General features: G+C 37.1%; 1 protein-coding gene across 1 annotated transcript; it reads right to left on the reverse strand.

The window, feature by feature from the left end:
• Positions 1-1,910: 1,910 nt before the first annotated feature.
• pepd (peptidase D) lies at positions 1,911-16,377 on the reverse strand. The gene is made up of 15 exons (XM_030130850.1): positions 16,321-16,377; positions 14,604-14,787; positions 13,823-13,950; positions 12,308-12,371; positions 10,872-10,919; positions 10,635-10,696; positions 10,221-10,265; positions 8,952-9,027; positions 7,958-8,004; positions 6,695-6,763; positions 5,198-5,275; positions 4,778-4,926; positions 3,579-3,763; positions 2,809-3,000; positions 1,911-2,326 (listed from the first exon to the last, which is right to left on the reverse strand). Exons 1-15 carry the CDS (start codon positions 16,335-16,337, stop codon positions 2,183-2,185), a joined length of 1,488 nt encoding a protein of 495 aa, XP_029986710.1. The 5' UTR covers positions 16,338-16,377; the 3' UTR covers positions 1,911-2,182.
• Positions 16,378-22,381: the final 6,004 nt, after the last annotated feature.

Consider the following 22,381-nt stretch of genomic DNA (forward strand, 5'->3'; position numbering starts at 1 on the left):
ATTCAGGTGACAACTTCTCCCATTCTTCTTTAAAAATATCTTCCAGACTTTCTCGTAATAGTTTTGCTCATAGTCATTCTCTTCTTTACATTATAAACAGTCTTTATGGACACTCCAACTATTTTTGAAATGTCCTTTGGTGTGACGAGTGCATTCAGCAAATCACACACTCTTTGACGTTTGCTTTCCTGATTACTCATATGGGCAAAAGTTTCTGAAAAGGTATGGATAATAGTGTTAGGTATGATTATGACATCAATATATGTTTGGTTTCAAAACAATTGACGTAGTGCCTACTGAGAAAAAACAACTAAATGTTCATTGTAAATTTTGCTTCCCCACCTTGTACATTATAGAAACAACTATTAACCTTGTTTTGTTTTTTTTTAAAGATGTGTATCTCACATATAAAAGCAAATCTATATACTTTGAAAAATGGTTTAAAAACATGTTCTTGTAACACACTTATTAAACTGTGAAGAGGACACATACCCGTATGACGAATTTATTTAAAAAAAGATGGTGTTCCTGTTTTCCATCATGAAACACCTTAATCAATGCACTTTCAACTGGTATTGTTCTTCATGGTGCAGTTCAACTTCATATGACACTTCAACCAATTGTAACTTTGCTTGTGAATTGCTAATGTTCTTGTTGTCGCCCTCTGGTGGACAGGTGAGCTCCTACATGTGACCTCCTGATGAGTGAATCACAGATAGGTGTGTGCAGATCATCTAATCAACATCCAAACATCCTACGCATCCTATCACCACAAGTCCTTAAGAAAGTAAGCATTTATTTCCTCTGTATTAATACATAAATAACACTTGCAATTTTATGTGTTTTTTGTTTAATTTGTCATTAATAATTTGTAATGTTGTATGTATGAGTTGCATCAGAAACCATAGTCAGATCAGAATTAACTTAATAACCATGCACTCATCTTGCACTTCTTACAAAGTGGCTACAGATACGGAACTGTACGGAAATACCCGAAGGCTAGGAGTACAAGTACAAGACTATGGCGGAAGTAATTAATAGCTACCCGCAGCCATGAGGAGTCTAATTGGGTTAGGGTTAGGCAACAGGGTTAGGGTTGGAGCAATTCCGTATTTTTAGAAAACGTGAAGAAATTGTTCTTATTATGCAGAATTTACAGGGACACATGACTCTAACTAGCCAATCAGAAACAAGTCTATCCATTTGATTCCATATCTGTAGCCATAACCACTGCCCACTTTTTCATGGAGATCTTGAGGTGGTGAAACTAGGACCCAGGAAATGTTTAATGTTACTATTAATGGCATTACCAAGTTTGACCAGAAACACTTTCTACAGAAACTCCGCAAAGTCAAGAATAATATAAGTGTACAGACCAAGTTGTTGTCGATGGGATGTGGAAGACTTTGTTCCCCCAGTACATGATCATTTGAAAACACTTTTTTTTTTTAGATAAATTCTACTTAAAGAATACACTTTACTATCAACTTTAATGACCCATTTCTTCAGCAATTTTAAATAAATAAATTTGGTCGAACTTAATATTCTTCAAATGTCTAAATGGTTTTCCATCCTTTGTTTTTTTTCCCAAACTGCAGATCTAAAAGTGTTAACTTATGCAAGCTTTTCAATACACTTGTTGAATTAAACCCCTTCCACTGCTTGTTTATTTACTGTCCTGCATGTGGTATATTTTTTTATTTGCTTTCTTTCATGAGGTTCTAATTTGTTATTTTGAGACTGGTTTTGTTTGTCAAAGCATTGTTTTAAAACAAAGAAGTTAAACTTAATGTGAGAGTTGAAAACAGGGGTGTGTGTGTCATGTTACACTGGCATAAATCAGTATATTTTGTTTTCAACATCCACAATAAATTTTCTTAGATCTCATGATCAAAATACAAACACGGACACCAGAGCAAATTGAAATTTTATTCATTGTTTTAAGAAATGATACTTGGATGTGTATAAAGAAGTGCATAAAAGAATCATTGGTTTGTAAAACCAAAACAGAGGATTTTACCAGGAGGCACAGAGATGTTGAAAATATTGTCTGTTTCAATTATTACTGTTAAACCATTATGAAAGCTTTAGGAAGGTACTGTGAGGACTGGATTTTTTTGCTTGTTATACTTGTTATTTCTGCTACTTAAAGACTGTCTGTTGTCCTGTTCCCAGTTGTCTCTCAAAGTTTCTCTTGGCTGACGACAGCGCTGAAGGGTTTTGCGGCGTCGGCCATGAAAGCCTCGATCTCCTCGACGGTACGGGGGACACAAGTCAGCAGCTCCATACCGTTGGCTGTCACTGCAATGTCATCTTCAATGCGAACCTGCAGAAAGTGTGAGTGAATGAGTCAAACATGCATGAACCAAACAAACATCTGACCTGATATGTGCACACGGTGGTAGGATTCTTATTTTATCAGCAAGATTAAATGGTCTGGTTCCAAAACAATACTATACAGGTAGCATTATTCCATCTTTAGGCTCTAATGATCAGGACTGTTGTAATAACTTTGCAATTTTTCACTTTCTACTCGACCCTGTAATGGCTACAAACTTGTCTTTATAGCTTAGCTGTTAAATATTCACTTCTATTGTTCTGTCTGCTACTCTTTTGCTCATTCCAAACATAAATATTGTAATAGTGTATTGCTGTGTAAAGCACTTTGGATTGCGCTGCCTTACCCAATTCCATCTTGAAATAACTCAGTGCTGTCATACTGTGGACCATGTATGAGTTACTGTGGAGTTCTCCTCCACTAGTGAATCCAGCCACAAACATTAGACTATCCAGGTAGAGTAGACTCACCCCTCCAAAACCGCGGAAGCGAGCCAGCACTTGGCTGTTGATGAAGCAGCTCTGGGCAGGATTGGCCAGGGCCTGGTCCAGCAGGTGATTAATGAAGTATATGCCAGGTTCAACAGTGAGGACCATACGCTCCTGCACCAGACGGCCCATTCGAAGACTCCTCAGTCCAGGTTCATTAATACGCTCCACCCCCTAAACAGCACAACAGTAAAGTGAAAAATCACATTGACTAAATGAATTTTAAAAAAAGATGTTATTAATTTCTACTGACGCTGTGATACTGAGCACCATGTTCATTATCATTTGGTTCTACTTTTGCTTTTAAAACAACATTTCACTTCCTCCTCTGCCATTTGCTCTGTTCTACACAGACCAGACATGTTTTTTTTTGGCTGGTTGGTGGTTGCCTCCTCAGGGCAACCTCAGCTTGGTATTTTCTAATGTATGCATGGCCATCATCACCATAATGTACCTCTTTTATCAATGTAAGTGATATCAATGTTAATAATAATTTTCATTCTTATCCACAGAAAGTGGAATAATAAATACCATGTTCAGTGTCTTTTGTATCTATTCCAGCCTTCAAAGCAACATTTCACCTTCCCCTCTTCTCTGGCCTCATCCTGAACCTCCTTCCACAGCTCAGCTTTTTGCTCCGTTTTACTCATGGGACCTTCATTATTCATGAAACATCAATATTCCAGGAACAGGTATGTGTCTGCAGACTATAACTGTTACAAGCTAGACTCCTGATGGTCAGTGATTCCCACCTCAGGGTATCCTCCCACATCGTGCACGTCGATGCCCAGCAGGTGTCCCAGGCCGTGGGGCATGAAGACAGAGCCCAAGTGGACCTTCAGCATGTCCTCCACACTGCCCTTCAGGATGCCCACTTTCACCAGTTCCTCCAGGTGAACCCGGTCAGCCAGGCGGTGCATGTCAGTCCACTTCACACCTGCAACATGAACAGCAGTGCATGTGATATTTTTGGAGCCTTGAATCCTGTCAACATGTAGGTACTGCAATCTAATTTTTTTGGTTTGCACAGACAAAAAAACAAGCATAATTATTAATTTGTAGAAAATGATAAATGTGCCTTGGTCTCTAGGAGCATGACTGCATATATCAGACACATACATTTTGTATTTTAAGACCTTTTCACATGATTTATAACTAAAGTTAAGACTGATACTCAGACAATTCTTCTTTCTTTGTTACTATAGGTAAATACAAAGAAGTTCTGGGTAGAAGTAGATTTTATATATAGCATACATTGTACGAATGGTTACATTCAAGTATGACATAAAGGGCAGTATTGAGTTTACTGTTAAGAAGTTTGCTGTGTAAGAAATGTAAATATTCACACAGAAGAGCTTGAATCACATTGACAAAAATTAATTCGATGGATAAATTAAACTAGATAAAATGGTGGTGACAACACTTTGCAAATTCAGATCTATGAGTAATGAGTTCTAGGGCCTAATTCTTATAATACAGAATTTAAGATATTTCAGTGACTTGAAGACACCCCACATCTACAGTACAATGTCTGGAGCACAACAGAAGAAACGCTGCAGTAATATATAAAAAAATTAAAAATATTAGGAGCAGCAAATTCTTGTACAGATACACTACACATCATCTGCACTAAATGCATCCCATGTACCTGTAAGTAATGGGTAACCCAGGGGTGTCCAATCCTGGTCCTCAAGGGCCAATATCCTGCATGTTTTAGATGTTTCCCTCTTCCAGCATACCTGACGGTCGTTATCAGGCTTTTGCAGAGCTTGATGATAGGCTTATCATTTGAATTAGGTGTATTGGAAGAGGGATACATCTAAAACATGCAGGATACCAGCCCTCGAGGACCAGGATTGGATACTCCTACCCCATTCAAAGCATAAAAGACACCCATAAAATAAAGGTGTTAATTTTTATAAGGTCAGAGAATCAGATCTAGGATGATAACCTGGTTTGATGGCAGCCATGACGGCCCTGGAGGACTTGAGGACAGCTTCATAGATGGCTCTCTGGTCTGCAGTGAACTTCCCATTGGCTGGGAAGGAGCAGGTGATGTCTGAGGAGTAGCAGTAGTACTCTCCACCCATATCAAAGAGACTGCAAATTAAAAAAAAAAAAAAAAGTTTTTAGTTTTTCTGATTTGTTCAATAAGTGGCACATTGCAACAAAGAAATAAGGAAAAATTAGTATTAAATGTTCAAATAACTTAAGATATTTGGTGCTTTGTTAAAATGTATTAGTATTAAGGCAGAACTCAAATGAGGACTAATCAGACATTGGCTTTGTAGCTCCCCCTTGTGGAGAATATGATATAAGGCACTCCAATCTACAATCTACAATGTTTAACAGAGGAAAAAAGAGGACTTACCACATGTCTCCATCCACAATGGTTTTGTCATTTGGAGCCCCAGCATGGCCATAGTGGAGAACAGAAGAATTATTGCCCCTGATTTTTAATAAACAGATTACATGGATTAAAAAGACAGAACATAACTTAATATTAATAACAATGAAAAGTAAAAGGTGGTAATTGAAGGACAATAGAGCTACAATTAAAATGAGCTCATAGTTGGATAATTTACAGTCTTCGCTGCTGCATTAATGTCCTTTTGTCACCTTTTGTAAAGACACATAACAGCGCCTCTGTGATGAACATGTCCTCATTTTTAACATTCTCATTTTCAACAGGAAAATAACCTGCACCCTCTAATGACTAATCAGTGGATGCCAGGAAGTATTCATTACATGTGACCTTTCATATAAAGGTTGAAGCATAATTAGTGACAGTGCTTTGAAATTCTTCATCCGTCTGGCACCATGCAACAAAAAGTGCTGAGTTTGGTTTGTCCAGCCTGGATACTGCAGGGTTACATGGTGTCTCTGCATTTTTAACTCCTTACATAGAGATCCAGTAAGAATCCTGATGATATACTGTTTTATGTACAAATAATATAGGCTTCAAAGATGAACATTTCAACAAAATCCTAGACTGATGCTGCAGTGACATATTCTTAATTAAGATGTAAACTAGTATGAATGTGGATGACACTAAATGGACCATGTCTGTCCAATTTCATGGTTTATACATGGAAAAGATTGAATCAAATTAATGAAACTCATGGAAACTGCTCTGTAATAGCTTGTTTTTCAATAGTTTAACAATAATTGTAACTCAGCTGATTCACATGTAAATGCTGGCTCTGACCTGAACGCTGGAACAGACACAACATTAACCCTTTCATGCTTACTGGTCACTACAGTGGACAGTTACTCTACAGCTTTAATCTTGTATATTCATGGGTTTTGTTGTTTTAATTCCATATCAACCAACACAGTGGACACTTATGCATCATCTCATAAACAGCAATTCATACCATTATTGTAACTTTGCTGTTCTTGTGTGGAAATCAATTGTTAACATTTATTTTTTGCATATTATCTCCATGAAGTGAGTAATAACTAGTATTAGAATATGTTAAAATGTGAGAAAACATCAGATTAGCTGCATTTAACTTGGTTTCATTTCACTGTTTTCATATCACTTTATGATATTGGGTTTTAAATACATGTTTCTTTGCTTCAAGAATAAAATTCATGGTGTAGCTGAGTGGACATTTTTGTAACTCCATGAAAAACAGGTTGATTTAAAAAAAAATTCAATCACATTGGTTCTTTTTTCATGCCTAAAGAGGAATAAAAACACTCAGGAAAAAAAAAATCTTGATTAAGGTTCTCATAATTCATGCATGAAAGGGTTAAATACACAACATCCTCCCTTTGTGTGCAATGCATTAATTAGCCAAGACATCATTAAAGTAAACACATCATAGGTACTAAATTGTGAATGGAAATAAGTGAGCCTTACGTCCCACAGATACAGGTGTACGAGGTGTGTCTCATCCCTCCTTTGGTGTAGCAGTAGTGCTGGAACAGGCTGCAAAACAGGAACAGAAGTGTCCATTCAAAGAAATATCCAGGTAAGAAAAAGGAAACTAAACCATTTCAACACAACACAGATCAGAGAAAACCCTAATTATCTGAAGGACTTCCACTACCCTGTTCCTGACTCCAGGCTTTTTAAGAATTCATTCACAAGTCATTCTTTAATCATCACACAGACGCACATCAAACACATGTACAACTCAGGACAGAAAGGCTGTGTCGGGTGATGAGCCCACGTTTCCTGACTCTTTCCATAAAACGAAGGTAAATGAGACTGAAAGCTGCTCTGACACATTAATACAAAAGAGAAAACACACAACAAATAACCTTTTCCACTTTCCAAACTGAACTGAATAATTTAAAAGCTACATGCACTTTGAATACAAGCGTTTTCTTGTGACTTCAGTCGTAGGTGAATCTCAAAATAACACTTGAATTGATATCTGTATTCATTATTTCCCCCAAGGTTATGTTTTCATTACTGGTTTTGTTTTAGTAAGATTAGGCAAAAACTACTACTTTGGATGAAATCAGTACATTTTGGTACAGATTCATAAAAGGGGGATTTGCATGAATTACAGGATGTACCTGAGTTGAGGTATGAGCTTTCCAAAGTCTCAGTTGTAGTTTTCACTGTGACACAATTAATCTCAATAGTTTATATTTGGTTATAGTGCTGCTCTGCTCAAAGCAAACAGTCAAGCAGTGTGTGTGTCTGAAGTAACCACGTCTACCTTTGTAACTGCAGGTCTGTGACACGTGACTAAACACTGAACAGCCACAGGAAGCCTCAACCCCACTGCACCAGAACTAACAATTACACAGTTAGCAGTGTCAACATGCATGACATTTCCTTTTCTTCTGGCTCCTGAAGCAGCGGGGTGTAATCCAAACAGCTGGTCCACTGCTCCATCACCCACTGCTCATTTCACACGTCAAATTCATGGGCTTAAATAAACCATTAATGACACTCAACAACACAGACTTAATGACTGTGACTGTAGCAGCATGTTGTGTCTCAGACTAATGTCCTGGTTGATGGTTTCCATATGTTTTTTGTGAGTAAAATGAAATAAAATGCAGTGCTAATGTTTTAAATGTATAAACCAGCAGACTTCTGTTTTTTCACATAATTGAATGTAAACCTAAATTTAACAAACTACCAATGCTAAAATGCACCACTCACCTCTCCATTTCATATTCTTTCTGTCCAGGTTTCACATGTTTCATGACCTAAAGATAAAAAGTCAATTATTTCATACCAAAACATTAACAGTTGTTCTTAATGTAAAAACACTGAGCTGTAATTATAGTTTCTGTGACTGATCACTTTAATGTGTCAGGTTGTCATTTTTCACTCCCATCTGAAATGCACAATAACAGGTTAATGAGATGAAATGAGAACATTTGATGAGTTCCTGAACTAAAGAAGTTTTATTGTAGTTTGTGTGCAATGTTTTGCCGATCTGAGATGTCATCACCTCAAACTTAAAACTGGGTGAATCATGGATTATTTGCTGAAGCGTATTCTGCAGGATCTACCCAGAGTTACCATGAAGAGTTCAGAAGTCAGCAGGAATGGCCTGAGGCACTTGACAACTTGGGAGAACGTTTTCTGGTTTTAGAAAATAGACTTTGAGCAAAACTGTCTTTGAGTAAATATATGCCTCAAAAAACTGTGTCTAATGGTTCCACTGAGCAACAGGGGTGAGACAATGTCAAATGCTGTCGGTGAGTGAGATCCCCAGACAAATTACAAGAAGAGTTTGACTGCTGGTAAAATCTTGTGCAAGAGTTCAATATATTCTTGTCCTTGTTTGTTACAAAGGGCACAATCTGCCTGAACTATTAGCCTCCAGGCTAGTGTACAAGTAGTTTCATTTAGAACATTTGTATTTACTTTGGGGATTAACTGTAACTGTTTAGATATTATAAGGAAAGCCAAAGGTTATTGTGGAAAAAACATTTTACTTGAGTGTTTTCTGTGAATCCATGAGAGTGTTTTTTGTCAGTCTTACTTCTCATTAAATACTGTATCCATGATGCAAAACTAGATCCATAAAGAAATGTTCTTCCCAGTTTGCTGTGGACAAACTGAACTGGTCATGTCTTTTTCCACTGTTCATCATGAATCCCTCTGAAAACCCTGCAGATGGTCAGGTTTGTCGAGGGGATCTTACCATTTTGTGTGCTTCGCTGGAAATCCTGTTGGTGTAGCGCAGGACCTCCAGCTCCATATCGGTCTTCAACAGACGACTGTAGAACAGAAGCAACAAGTGAGAGACTGACTCTGGTTACTGCTCTGCCAGTGGAATCTTTTCTGTATCATAGTATGAGGCCAATACAACCCAACAGTACATGGAAATGTGCATAATAATACACAACTAATGACTCAAGAGAAAGTACATAGAAAAGAGAAAATATCTAGTAGACTTTAGAGATTAATTAATGCTGATATGATGTTTTACAAACTATCAGTATCAGCAGAACTTGAGTCTGATGGTGGCTGATGCTGAGCTTCACAACTGGAAATAATCATAATGAGAAAAAAAATATCTTTAAAGGTTCAGATTCACTGACAAACTATTTTTAAAATGTATGTTTTGTCAATCCAACTTTCTGTATTATTGTGACTCAAGAGTTCAGCTGTGCAGTTTTATTTTAGTAATAAAGTCTAGAAAAAAAGTCTGTGTCTCATGTTTGTTTCTTTCCCCATAGTAATAAATAGGCTGTTGGCTTTTTGGGTTACATCAGTTGTTGAAAATCCACTATTGGTCTACCTCCAGTAAAGTGTACTTCAATTTCAGATATGACAGACGAGCCCCGTCATTTGTTGACTCTTAACACATAAAAAGTGATTTTTTTTTTCTCTTCTGAACTCGAACCATTTATTACTGAACTGTTAGGAAGGTTGATGTAGCAAATAGTTAGAGATGAAATACAGTGAATATTTTGACGGATCCAAATAAATAACAGGGCAGCGGTAGCCAAAAGATAAACTAATGCAAAGCATAAATAAATAAATAAAACTGGATCCATTATGAGAGTGTTGTGAGCTCAGACAGAGGAGGGGGCGGAGGGGTCCAATCAAGTCTTTCTCCCCAGGAGGTGTGCCTGAGGAGCATTCCTCCTTATTTCACAAAATGTCAATTCATCTGGAGGGTGCAAACTAATGCCAAGGACAACCAAGCAAGCACGAAGTCCATTACATCTGTACTGACTGGCTCCGAACACTAGAAGAGGAAAAAAATAACAAGCCACAGAAAAACCCCTGTTTGTGATGGTGGACACACAATAACCTGGCAGGGCAGCTATAATTACAGAGGTTTGTGAGTCACAAGTGGCAGAATCTGACTGAAGAAAGTTAATTAGGAGAGAGACCAGTACAGGCCTAATTCCCTTGAGTGGACTACCGCAATAATATTATGGAACTAATTTCAATTACTTACCATTCCACAATGACTGGGTGTAAAAGGCTGTTGTTCACTTGGAAGCTGATAAAGCAACAGAAAACAGCAACATTATAAATATAAATGGAGTTTAATGCAAATGGATGTGTTGTCTCTGAAATAAAGATTTCTTTGTCTAAGTAGTTAAGGTCAGTGAAGAGAACAGATAAAAGACTGTAAGGTATGCAGTAAAAAAAAAAAAAAAAAAAACAAAGAGCAGCACGAAGGACGAGAGTAACAACTAACAAACAAAATAAAGATCGTTTGTTTAATTGAATTATCTCCAAAATTAGGTTAATAAGCTACAATCACTGTGCACAGGAGTTCACTGCATTCTTGTTAATAACAGAATGAATAATAACAACTTCATCAAAGTCTAATTATGTTCATGCAAATGACGCCCATTAAACATACTTGCTGATTCCTTGAAAAGAAGCTTCACGACAGGTGCTCCCACTGTCTGTGTTCAGTCCTCTCTGAACGGAAAGAAAAAAACATACATAAAACATGTTGAATTCTATCTCGTCCTAGTTCTAGTGCATTTTACACTTATCAGGGAGGCTAATTTATTTTTGATAAACTGTAAAAGGGTTCATGTTCATTCTGTCACTGTAGGTTTTAGCAGTAAATGCACAGGAGTAAAGTTCATACCAGTGTGAGGAGAAGCGCTGGTTTCATGGTGGACAGGACATCAGCGATCTGCAAGGACACAGGAAATGAACAATTAGCACAAAGAGGAAGAGCAGAGACAAAGAGCAGCAGTTTTCATTCTCTCAGGCTGTGGAATAAAGGTCACTCTGACAGACACCACTGAGGCTCTTCAGCCTCCCTGGTTCCCAGTAAAGCAGCCAATGGCAAAACTCAAGTGACTTTACTGCTCCACCGCCAACAGCCTAAATGTCAGATAACACATCTCTGACTCAAATTTCACAGAGCCTCTGCTGATATTTGGACATCAACAATATTATCTCTATTCCTAAAAGCAGTTTGGAGGACATTTTCTGAAAACTCTCCCTTAAACTCTAACCTAAATGGAAGCCTCAGTATTAGACAGTGGAACTGTTGTCATTATTATTTAAAAGACTCCCAGTTGAACTGACCATTAAATGTTTAACCTCCTAAGACCCAGCTATGGGTTTTCTGTCCACATACTGTATGTGGACAAGACTTCCACAACTTTATACTAAAAAAAAGAATGAAAACTATCCACCACATCCCATAAAAATTTTAAAAACTGCATCTGAAGAAACTGTTGCACCATGATGTTTCCAATACAGGCACATATTTAATAAAAAACAAAAAAGCTTGTACTTTGCTGACATTCCCTGGGTCTTAGGAGGTTAAATACCAGTTTTCAGGATAATTGGCTAAATAGTGAGTGAATGAATCAGAAAATACCCAAAACAGTGACAACATCAGACATCTTACAATTTAATGAGACACAGTTTTGACAAAGACACTGTTTCCTGGAAGACTTGTCTTTGACGGTATTACAGTTTAACCTGTGAATGATCAGAGAATGTAACACCTGAAGTAGGTGCAGAGAAGTAAAAATATCCTGAACGTCATCAGACGTCACAGTGTAAATATAGACACGGCTGCGATATTATAAATGATCATTAGAAACTCGGTTTGCTGTTGTGTGAAAGCTGCCGGTTGAGTCTGAATATCATAATTAGATTTCTTCACATGCACACCTCCAAAATAACTCGGAGCTGTCAACCTTCCAAACAGCTCCCCTGAGAACCTGCCGTCAACACTGATATTCATCACTGTTTTCTCAAACTCTCAATGTGATGTAGTTATACCAGGCTACTAAAATAAAGAGAAGGAAGTGACACATTGGACAGTAGGAGAATGGAGCATCGTCCTGTTAAAATCCTGCCAAAGACCAAGTACAAACCCAACAGTGATCCCACTACCTGGCATCGGTGGTTCAAATAAAACCCACTTCATCTTTAAAACAGGCTCTGGAGGCACTAATGTCCTTTCCTGTTTTATAGCTCAGTGGTTTAACATCAAAGTTCAGTTACTGCACATGTGAAAAGGTCACACGGTGAGATTTGAAGACCAGCAGCAGCACTTACATCACAGGTGAACTGCACCTCATCTACAGCATACTTCTGCTTGAAATGCTCCTTTGAAAAAATCCTGTCACAAATACAAAACACACAGTTGGTGAAAAAAAAAAAAAAAAAACATATAACCAACATTCAAAAGACAATATAATGTCTTTGGTGCTGTGGGGGTGGGGGGGTGATGCCCACTTAACACCATCTCAGTGCCGTGTCATATCATTTTCATCTTTGCTGGCTAGACGTGCAGTTTGAACCCAATGGAAAGGTGCTGTCCCACCCACTCACACTCAGTGGTTGGAGGACCTCATGTCTTGTCTTGGTCTGGAAAAAATCCGCTATTCTCTTTACATCTCTGATATGAAATTCGACAAGATATGGGGCCCCTTTATGACTTACTTTCACAACTCAAAAACCCTCCGACTTCCTCTGCAAACTCTAACCTAACACCCAGCTCATTATTTTCTGTATCATGTGGTGCTCTAAAGGCAGTAAATCAATGGTACTTGGTTTTTCTTTTTCCTTTTTTCTTCTTTTTTTGTTGTGAGTTTGATGTTTGTTTTCTGTATTCAAAAATGTTGTCTTTAGTTGAACATGTACTGTATCTTTTGTTTTGCGCCAGAAAATCAATAAAAATATTTGATTTAAAAAGACAATATAGTGTAAAGTCATCTGTATTTTAAGATGTTAGACTCTAAAGATGAGATAAACTGGATGTGATTTATTTTGTGGTGACTTTAGCAGAAGTGAAGAGTTTAAGACAAAGGTCGGAGCAAAACTAATGAAGGTGCTGATTAGCAAACCACTGAGAGAAAAGGACAGATTTTATACGTGACAGAATTTACCCAGAGGTTAAAGATCAGGGAAGAGGAAACATGTAACATAGTCGACAGTCTGCAGTTATGTGCAGGTCATTGAGTCAGATGGTTTTGTGGATTACACAGAAATGACAGTGCAACAGTGTTTGCAAGCCTGTCCTCAAAAAACCTTTTAATAAGAAAAAGGTAACTGTCTATCCATTAAATATAGTTGGTCTAAAGGCAAAACTGAGTTATCACTTTATGTTACAATGTTCGTCTTCATGTACATCCGCCTAATTTATTACTATATGACATGACATTTTATCAGTAATCCCTTTGAAAAATTAAGTCACTGACCAGTAATAACCTGTATTGGAGTAGACTGATCTTAATTTGTTATGTAAGGATCTTCTGATTATTTATTGTATAAATAGTATGTGTTTAATATTGAGACAACAGTTTACACTTTCCTGATATGATATGTTTTGTTTGAGTGTTTCTAAGTCGCTGGTTCATTTTATTTCTAAGTCTTCAAATAATTAAGTAATTTGTATAAGTTATTTGAGCTCTTCTTGTTCTTAATCTTCTAGGAAATCAGTTTTGGCATCTTACGTTAAATTAGGCTGAATTAATTTCAAGATGAAATGCCATACCTGTCTGTGTGTAAATCATGTAACTGTAAAGGTGAAAGTATGCACTCAGTTCTTTGAAGGTAAGTGTGACTCACTCTCCCATCCAAGTAGCATAGCTCTCAGGCAGTTTGGGAACAAAAAGGATGGATTTCCCTGAGTCCACATCAATGGCTCCGAAGCAGTCAGGCTCAGTTACCCCAAAAGCCCAGTGGAAGAAAGACTCCTGTAGAATTCAAAGAATCAACCAGAGGAGTGATGGGATTATAATAGTCAGCTGTAGATCTAGTCGGATTACACACATACAGATGTTTTACATAGGTTAGGTCAGTTAATTTTACAACAGAGCTCTGTGGTCACACTGGAGGGGGTGACCTAAGACCACCTGAGGATCCTGAACAGATAAACTGATGGATATTTTAGATTCAGAGCAGGAAAAAGTCAATACTCCATCTATCAGCGAATACAGAACAGATAGACTGATGGCAGGAGGGAGAAATCCTTCCAATAGGTTGGCTGGATTTTTTTAATATGGCTATAGAAACAAATCTGTCTGATGTAAATATTACTTTCAGAGAAATATAAATTATCTCACATATATAATGACAATGCCTTGTATATGACAGATATAACTCAGGTACTTTGAACTCATGTACAGCCCTCTATCAGGCTTCACGTGTCCTCGTGTGATTGCTGGAGGCTGTGCAGTCATTAGCCACTACTGGTGCTAAATTGTGCTGATGTCGACAGTCTGTAAAACATCCTGTCAGTGCCAATGAATGAGCCCAATCAACCTCTATTTTAAGACATTATTACATGTAACACACCCCATCTCTGGTCTGGGTTTTGCACCAGTCTCAGATAAAGCCAACAACCTACCTGTCTGAATAGCAGGTCTGTGTCGGTGCAGTACCTCTGCTTCTGCTCTCCTCCCTGCAGCACCACCACGGACTGCGACACCACTCCATCTTTGGCTTTCAACCCCTCGCACAGTCGACGGCGGTTCTCAGCAAAAAGGGCAGCAGACACCCTCAGGGTGTCGTTACCCAGCCAGTAGACAGGTCTAAAGAAAACAGAGACAGGAGACTGGGTGACTTAAGTAAAGGAATGGGTGGAAAGACTGGTCCTCATAACTGGTTTTAGATCAGGATTGTTGTCATGTACCAGTAAGTGACGGAATGTTTTGCTCAATGACATTTTAATGACCTAAACTTCTTTCTCTCATTGGATTTTACACATTTCACAGCTTCTCCTTATTAACAAGTATAAAGGCAAAAGTGAAACCAATTATACAAATCTGGCAAAATTAATTCATCTACTGAGCACAGAAGAGAGACTAATTGAGTTTCAGTTCTATCCACAGGTAACTGCAGGGATTTGGTCGGTGCAATAACATAATCATTGTCCTCAGAGAGTGACAGGATAGAACTCTTGAGACCACAGATTGGTCTTGTAAAAAATCTTGGTCTCTGCCTTTACTGATAAGATAAAACACAACATATCTGACTCTGTCTGTACCAAAGGTTAATCCATAACCCTGCAGTATTTTATGGTTTAATGATTTGTGGATGAGCCTCACTGAGGTGGTAGATGGTGTTTCAAAGGAAGACGCACACAGTAATGGTTCACATTACAACCTCATATTATGTCTATAATATGTTCATTTTCCAGGACAGAGATTTTCATACTGGATTACATAATATTGTAAAATGTGCCTCTTGTCTGTTCCTCTTCACAAACGCACAGCTGACTGGATCACGTACATGCTGATTGCAGACATCTTTATGGTTACCACAGCAGAAACTGTACTTTTATCTCGCAATCACATGAAGTCAATCTGGGTTATGTCATGATCACAAAAAAATGACATGTTGACTACAAGTGATAATTTGGTGAAAATTTATGTAGAATGTTTTAAATAAGCTGTTAAGAGAAGGAAAAAGTAGTTTATAATAAATTATGCATTTTTCCCCTCTTTGCTGTATGTAGCTGTGATTCATTTTCTTACTTTTAGTTATTTTAGATTTGTTGCTTTAGTTTATTTTAACTTTTGCCATAGTCTTGCCAAAACTAATACTTCACCCATTACATTTTAACACTGTTCTACAACTGTGATCCTCCTTTTTTCCCCCAGAATTTGACACTATGCTTTTAGCACACAAACCAATGGTTAACTAATGTAAAAGGCCAGAGACAAACATATAAACACCATAGATTTAACCGGTAAAGTGGATGTTTTTTTTGTTTGTTTGTTGCTAAACTGAGCAATAACGTAAACTATAATTATAAAGTAGCTTTGGTTTTTACTTTAAAAGACAGAAAGTACGCCTTTAGTCATCTGGTGGCTGTAACATGGAGGCAGCTAATAAAATAAGTTCAGCTTATGCAGGTTCATTATCCAAAATTCCAAAGTTAACTTCATCATAACTAAACTGAAAGTCAGTACACGCTACAGTGTCGTGTATGAACGTGGGTTGTCTATGACATCTGTACAGGAAACAGCACTGGAGCGTTTCAATGAACATCTAACCTAAAATGAAATAAAAGAGAAGAAAATAAACATATTTTCGAATAAAACCAGGACATTTCTACTCACTGTGGTGCTACAGCCATGATGATGGGACCAGACTGTCACGTGTCACCGGAGTCACGTGAGTTTTATTCCGCTAATCAGACGACGTGGCTCTGTGGTGTGTTCAAGTCTGCAGGAAATAGGCATTCTGTCAGTTCTGTGGCTGAAATTAAGACGCTCACTAGTTTCTTTCTTTTTTTAGTTTTATACTATCAGTTAATGGTTATAAATAATAAGGATAACACTATCATAATGTATATAACAATAATAATGATGATGATGAGAAGAAGACAGTTATATGTAACATTAAAATCTGCTACTATGCATAGCAAATACCTTAACTGTATTCTCTTCTTTTATGTACTTCATTGAATAGAATAGACTTTTGTCATTGTCATGTCTGTCATGTGCAATCAAATTACAGTTCTCAGACTAACACACCTCTTCACATCAGACTTAAGAATCTCTGTTATTTGTCAGTATTTATTTTGCATGCAGACATGAAACACACAACAAAATCGACCCTTTTGTTATCTTTAACCCATCACTACCTGAACGTGCCTTGCTCAAGAGCACATCAGCCAAACATAGCCTGCTAGTCCTCATTAAGTAGTTTGAAGTTAGATTTTACCAAACTGCAGGTACAATACATTCTTTTATATTTATTACATACAGCAGCACAACACATAACAAGAGCACATGCTGCAACAAGCAGAAATTATACGACAATAAGTAAGTGCAGTCATTGTAACTGACCTGCATGGTTTCTACGGTATATGTTACAGTACTGAAGAAATATAGTCTTTCATTTTCAATACACAGTCCATACATCAACATGATAGCATGGCTCTCAAAGCAATATTATTAGCAGTGAAAAAATGTTTTATTATATCCATGTAATAATATGTATGCAAATATGTATATGATGTAGGTGAAAGTCCATCCTTTTGGAAACATCCAGGCTACATCTACAGACACATAACCTATAAAGTAGTCTAAGTCATTAGGAACAGCAAGACTTATTATGTTGTAGCTTTACACAGAGGTTATTCTTTCACTTCTTTTTTCATGTCATATTCTGCAGAAGTGATATATTCTACAGTCATAAATTTCCTGACCCCCCCCCCCCCACACACACACACACACACACACACACATTTTTTTTTAATCTCCAGTCAACAGCTGGACATCTGGATAAATTGTGTTTTTTATGAGCATGTAAAAATCTCAAAGCTACAGCTTTCAGATATCATTTTACAAAAACTCCAGGAGATCTCATTCCAATTAAAATGCAAGCCTTAAAAATCCTAAAGAAAAGTACAACCAGCACAAGCACATTATCTTTGAAAAGATGTAGCTTTTAATTCATTCTTCAATAGTGCTTTTACAGTAAAAACAGTAGGGGGAGATGCAGCTCTCTTTTGACTCAATGCAGGGGTAGTTTGAAGATATTTATATATTAAGGGGCGACTGCAGATACACGGTGCACGGGACTGAAAACAATGTGTCATGAGAGACAGCACCCAGACTTCGATGACAAACTGTCAGGAGGGTTGTCACACTCACCATAAAACATGAACATCTTTCACTGCGGTGATAGGTCGATGTTTAATGAAAACCTCTGTGGTGACAGAACATTATGACACCTGCAGCATCTCTATTTCTGCTGAAATAAACACGACAGCACTCAGTGTTTATTGGTTTCCATAGACTTCCAATACAGTTTAAAGAGTTACTTAAAGTTGTGCCTATATTTTCCACCTTCATGGGGGTGAAAAGGAGATTTTCAGGAAGTTATGGACTGGATGATGGCTGTAAGAGTATGTATGTGCAAATGCCATTTGCGCTTTAAATGGCTAAACTGGTTATTTGGATTAATATTTTGACAGAAAATGAACATGGAACATTTATTTAGATTTCCAGATACTGTTAAATAAGACTCCTAACCTTTCCACTTGCCTTCCTGCAAGTGTGGTCTCAGTTAAATGAGGCCATTGCTCTCAGTAAATTGTACCTAATTTAAACTAGAGGCACTTTTACCCAGTACTCATTATGGTCATGTGAATACATTTGCCAATTTGGAAAAGCCAAAGTATAATCCAATTATAATCATTGTTCTTTTTGGAAAATACATTAGAATAGTCTGATTATTTATTGCCCAATCAGTGACTTGATTCATACTCTTCCCTGAAGAATGTATCCCCACACTATACACCCATAACATTGTTGTTTTTTCTTCCAGAAGCCCCCTGGCAGGAGGGGCGTGTTTCTGCTAGTAGTACAAAGGAAGACTTTGGGACACCAGGCATCAAGCCACCGCTGTCACTGTAGACAGAGTGCCAATTCCCCTGCATCCTAAATTTTATCTCTAGTGCCAGCTGTAAGTTGTGCTGATACAGTTGAACTGCCCAGCTTTGAACTCAAAACTTTCCTCCTTACGGGCTTTGGATACCCACAACAGTGGGAGGGGCATCTTCAAAGACACCAGCAGTTTTAGGAAAACAAGAAAGGGCTAAAATAAATACACATGTAAGCTGGGAACTCATCATCGCATAACATTCAAGTTTCTGAAATAGTGTTTTCATAGAGAATAATTTCAACACGGATTCTGACTGTTGGATTAACATCATAACCATCTAAAAGTCTCAAAAATGAGAAAAATATACCTGGTATAATGAGTATTGTTTTTCTCACAATAAAAGAAGTATTTTCAATTATGATTTTCACTAGAATAATTTTAACAAAATACAACCCAAATTCCAAAAAAGTTGGGAAGCTGTGTAAATTGTGTATAAAAACAATAGAAAATAGAAAACATATCAAATGTTTACCCTGAAACAATGCACCATTAAAACAATAAGGTCATTTTGAAGTTGATGGCAGCAGCATATCTAAAAAAAATTAGGATGGGGTCAACAAAAGTCTGGAAAAGTAGGTGGTACAAAAAGAAACAGCCGGAGGAACATTTTTCAACTAATTAGGTTAAATGGTAACAGGTCAGGAACATGACTGGGTGTAAAAAAAGATATCTTCAATAGACAAAGTCCCTTAGAAACAAAAATGAGCAGATTCACCAACCTGTGAAAAAAGTATGGAGCAATTTCAGAATAATGTTTCTAAATGTAAAATAGCAAACACTTACAATATGTGATCATCTACATCTACTATCGGAATGTGGAGGAACCTTTATGTGTCAGGGACAATTCTGAAAATCCATATAGGGGCCGGTGGGCTCTCAGACGGCACTAGATTAAACAGCACATGGAATGATTCTATGATGGAAACCATTGTATGGGAATGAAATCACTCCAGAAATCATTGTCTCTGAACACACTTTGCTGTGTCATCCTCAAATGAAGATTAAAGCTAAGTTATTTATAATGAATTTAAGTAAAGTGAAAAACTGTTCTATGGTCTGATGAATGGAAATTTGATATATCTGACTCATTAGCGCTCAGTTTTTAAGCCTGGATCTCTGATGGTTTGGGGGTGCAGTTGTTGTGCTCTCCGCCTGGACATTTGAGGGAGATGGCTGTGTTGTGTGACTTTTTGAAAAGACTACAAACTAGCTACATGTCCTATCTGTAGTTTATTTAACGACAACAACAACAAGAAAACTTCAAAAGCTTTGTCCAAATCATTGTGGACTCTACTAACACCCGAACTGACGCAATAACACGGGATCTTCCTTCTCCTTTTCGAGCATGTATAATTTCATTTCATTTGTTTTATTATTATTATTATTATTATTATTATTATTATTATTATTATTATTATCACTATTATTATTATTATTATTATTATTATTATTATTATGACTATTATTAGTAGTATTATTTATTTATTTACTATTACTATTATTATGTATTTATTTATTTTGTTGTTTGTTTGCTATCAATCATTTTTGTACCAGCACTTATATTTTGTTGGTTAATTTTTGTTTTGATTTCACTGTTTATATGCTTGAAATAAAGATTTCATTCATTCATTCATTCATTCACAACCATAACAATAGAGGGAATGCACATACGTCACTTCCCCCCTGGGCCACGCCCCTCTAAGTCAGACTGAGTGGCAAAAACAAACCGGCTCAACATGGCGGAGTATAGCAGTAACTACAGCGAGACCCGGATAAATGTGGAATATAACATGAAATTAAAGACAATTGGACTCGACATGGATCCATACAAGCTACCAAACAACAAGTGGTCTACGAACATTGACGTGTGGCCGGAAATCACGTATCCTGACATTTATATGAACCTGATTTCAACATCAGGAAAATCCACAATGCAAAGGCTGAAAGCATACAAAAGACAAAGAGTTGTTGACATCCTCTTCATCGTTACTTAGAGGATTACAGCTGGTGAGTGTTTTCAATTCAACATACTATTGTTTTGGAGGTTATATGTCAGTGCAGATGTATTTTCTTGGCGGTGATTTCCAAGGTAAAGGCCCAGCAGTAGTGCTCACAGTTCACTACTGACTTACTGGAGTTGAACCCTTAGTATTGACCCAAGTGAGTGGATGATCTACTGGTACTGTGGAGATTTGAGTAGAGTTAACATCACATACATGATACAACACAGCTACAACAGCTTTGTGCTAGAGTACCCCCTTATTTGGAAAACTAGGTTAGCCTCAGTTTAAGCTAGTTTACAAATCATGTAGAGCACAAGGTTCAGAATCACACAACTGAAGACAAAAACGTTTCAGTTATGAAATACAGAACTAAATGACAGATGCTAACATTAAGAGCTTTACTAAGAAGTAACGTTAGCCAAAACGATATGTAATTTAAGGTATGATTTTACACAAGAATACAGCATAAATTAACATTACCTGACACAAATCCAGGTTTCGTTGCCTGAATTCCAGTTATTTCTACAAATTGCAGCGATCCATCTGCTTCTTCTGTCTTTGGCTTTAGGTCGCCGCTAAAACGATAGCTCCGAGTGCTTTTTAAACCTATTTGTGCAATCAATGGCACAACAGCTCTTCCCCATTTTTTAGACTGTTCTAAAGTTTTCGCAGTATTCAAGCCAAAGCCGCTACTCATCTCCCTCTTTCTGCCACTCAGTGGGCGTAACCGCGGTGACTTCCGCTAGCAGTGATGTCACGTACATACCCTCTATAATAGCCCCAATGATGCACATGCATACAACAACTTCCTCTGAGACAGTGTCAATCGATCAGATGTGAAACATCTAACAAAGCAGTGCATTGCTTGTTTTAAATAAAACCTTTGTAAATGCATTAGCTTTTTAAACAAAATATGTAATGATTCTAATAACAACCATTTTCAGTGTAATATTAAATTTGTATAAACCTGTATTTTCCCTCATTAACTACATATAAACATAATTATTTTGTACCTGTGTACTTCAGTGCCAATACATATAAAGCAGGGGTGTCACACTCATTTTAGTTCAGGGGCCACATTCAGCCCAATTTGATCTCAAGTGGGCCGAACCAGTAAAATAATAACAGTGAAAAAAGTAAAATTATATTATGATCAGGTTTACATCTACAAAGTTTCCTTAAAAATCTGAATAACATGAACAACTTGAATTGTCTTAAGAAAAACAAGTGCAATTTTAACAATATTATGCCTCTGTTTATCAGTTTATCATTTACACATGTGCATTACAGTCACAAAACATTTAGTAACAGGCAGAATATTGGTAAAATTGCATTTACTTTTCGTAAGACATTTCCATTTGTCCAAATTTCTTCAGGTTTTTTGTCAAAGTATAGTTTGGTAATGTAAACATTTTCATGTAATTTTACTTTTTTACACCAAGAAAACAAAGAGAAAATTAGGGGTTGTCATTATTTATAGGTTATTATGATAATATTTTACTTGTCTGACCCACTTGAAATCTAACTGTATAACTGTAACCATAATTGGACTGTATGTGTCTGTATTTGGAACCTGAATTTAAATGATTTTGACTCTATTGATTGTTAATATCTTCAGTGTAATTTTTGCTTTTCACAAATTCATCCCACGGACCAAATTGGACCCTTTGGCTCCCGGGCCGCATGTTTGACACCTGAGATATACAGCTATAATAACACCTGA

Source organism: Sphaeramia orbicularis, chromosome 3 (assembly GCF_902148855.1).
Source record: "Sphaeramia orbicularis chromosome 3, fSphaOr1.1, whole genome shotgun sequence".
NCBI classification, from domain to species: Eukaryota; Metazoa; Chordata; class Actinopteri; order Kurtiformes; family Apogonidae; genus Sphaeramia; species Sphaeramia orbicularis.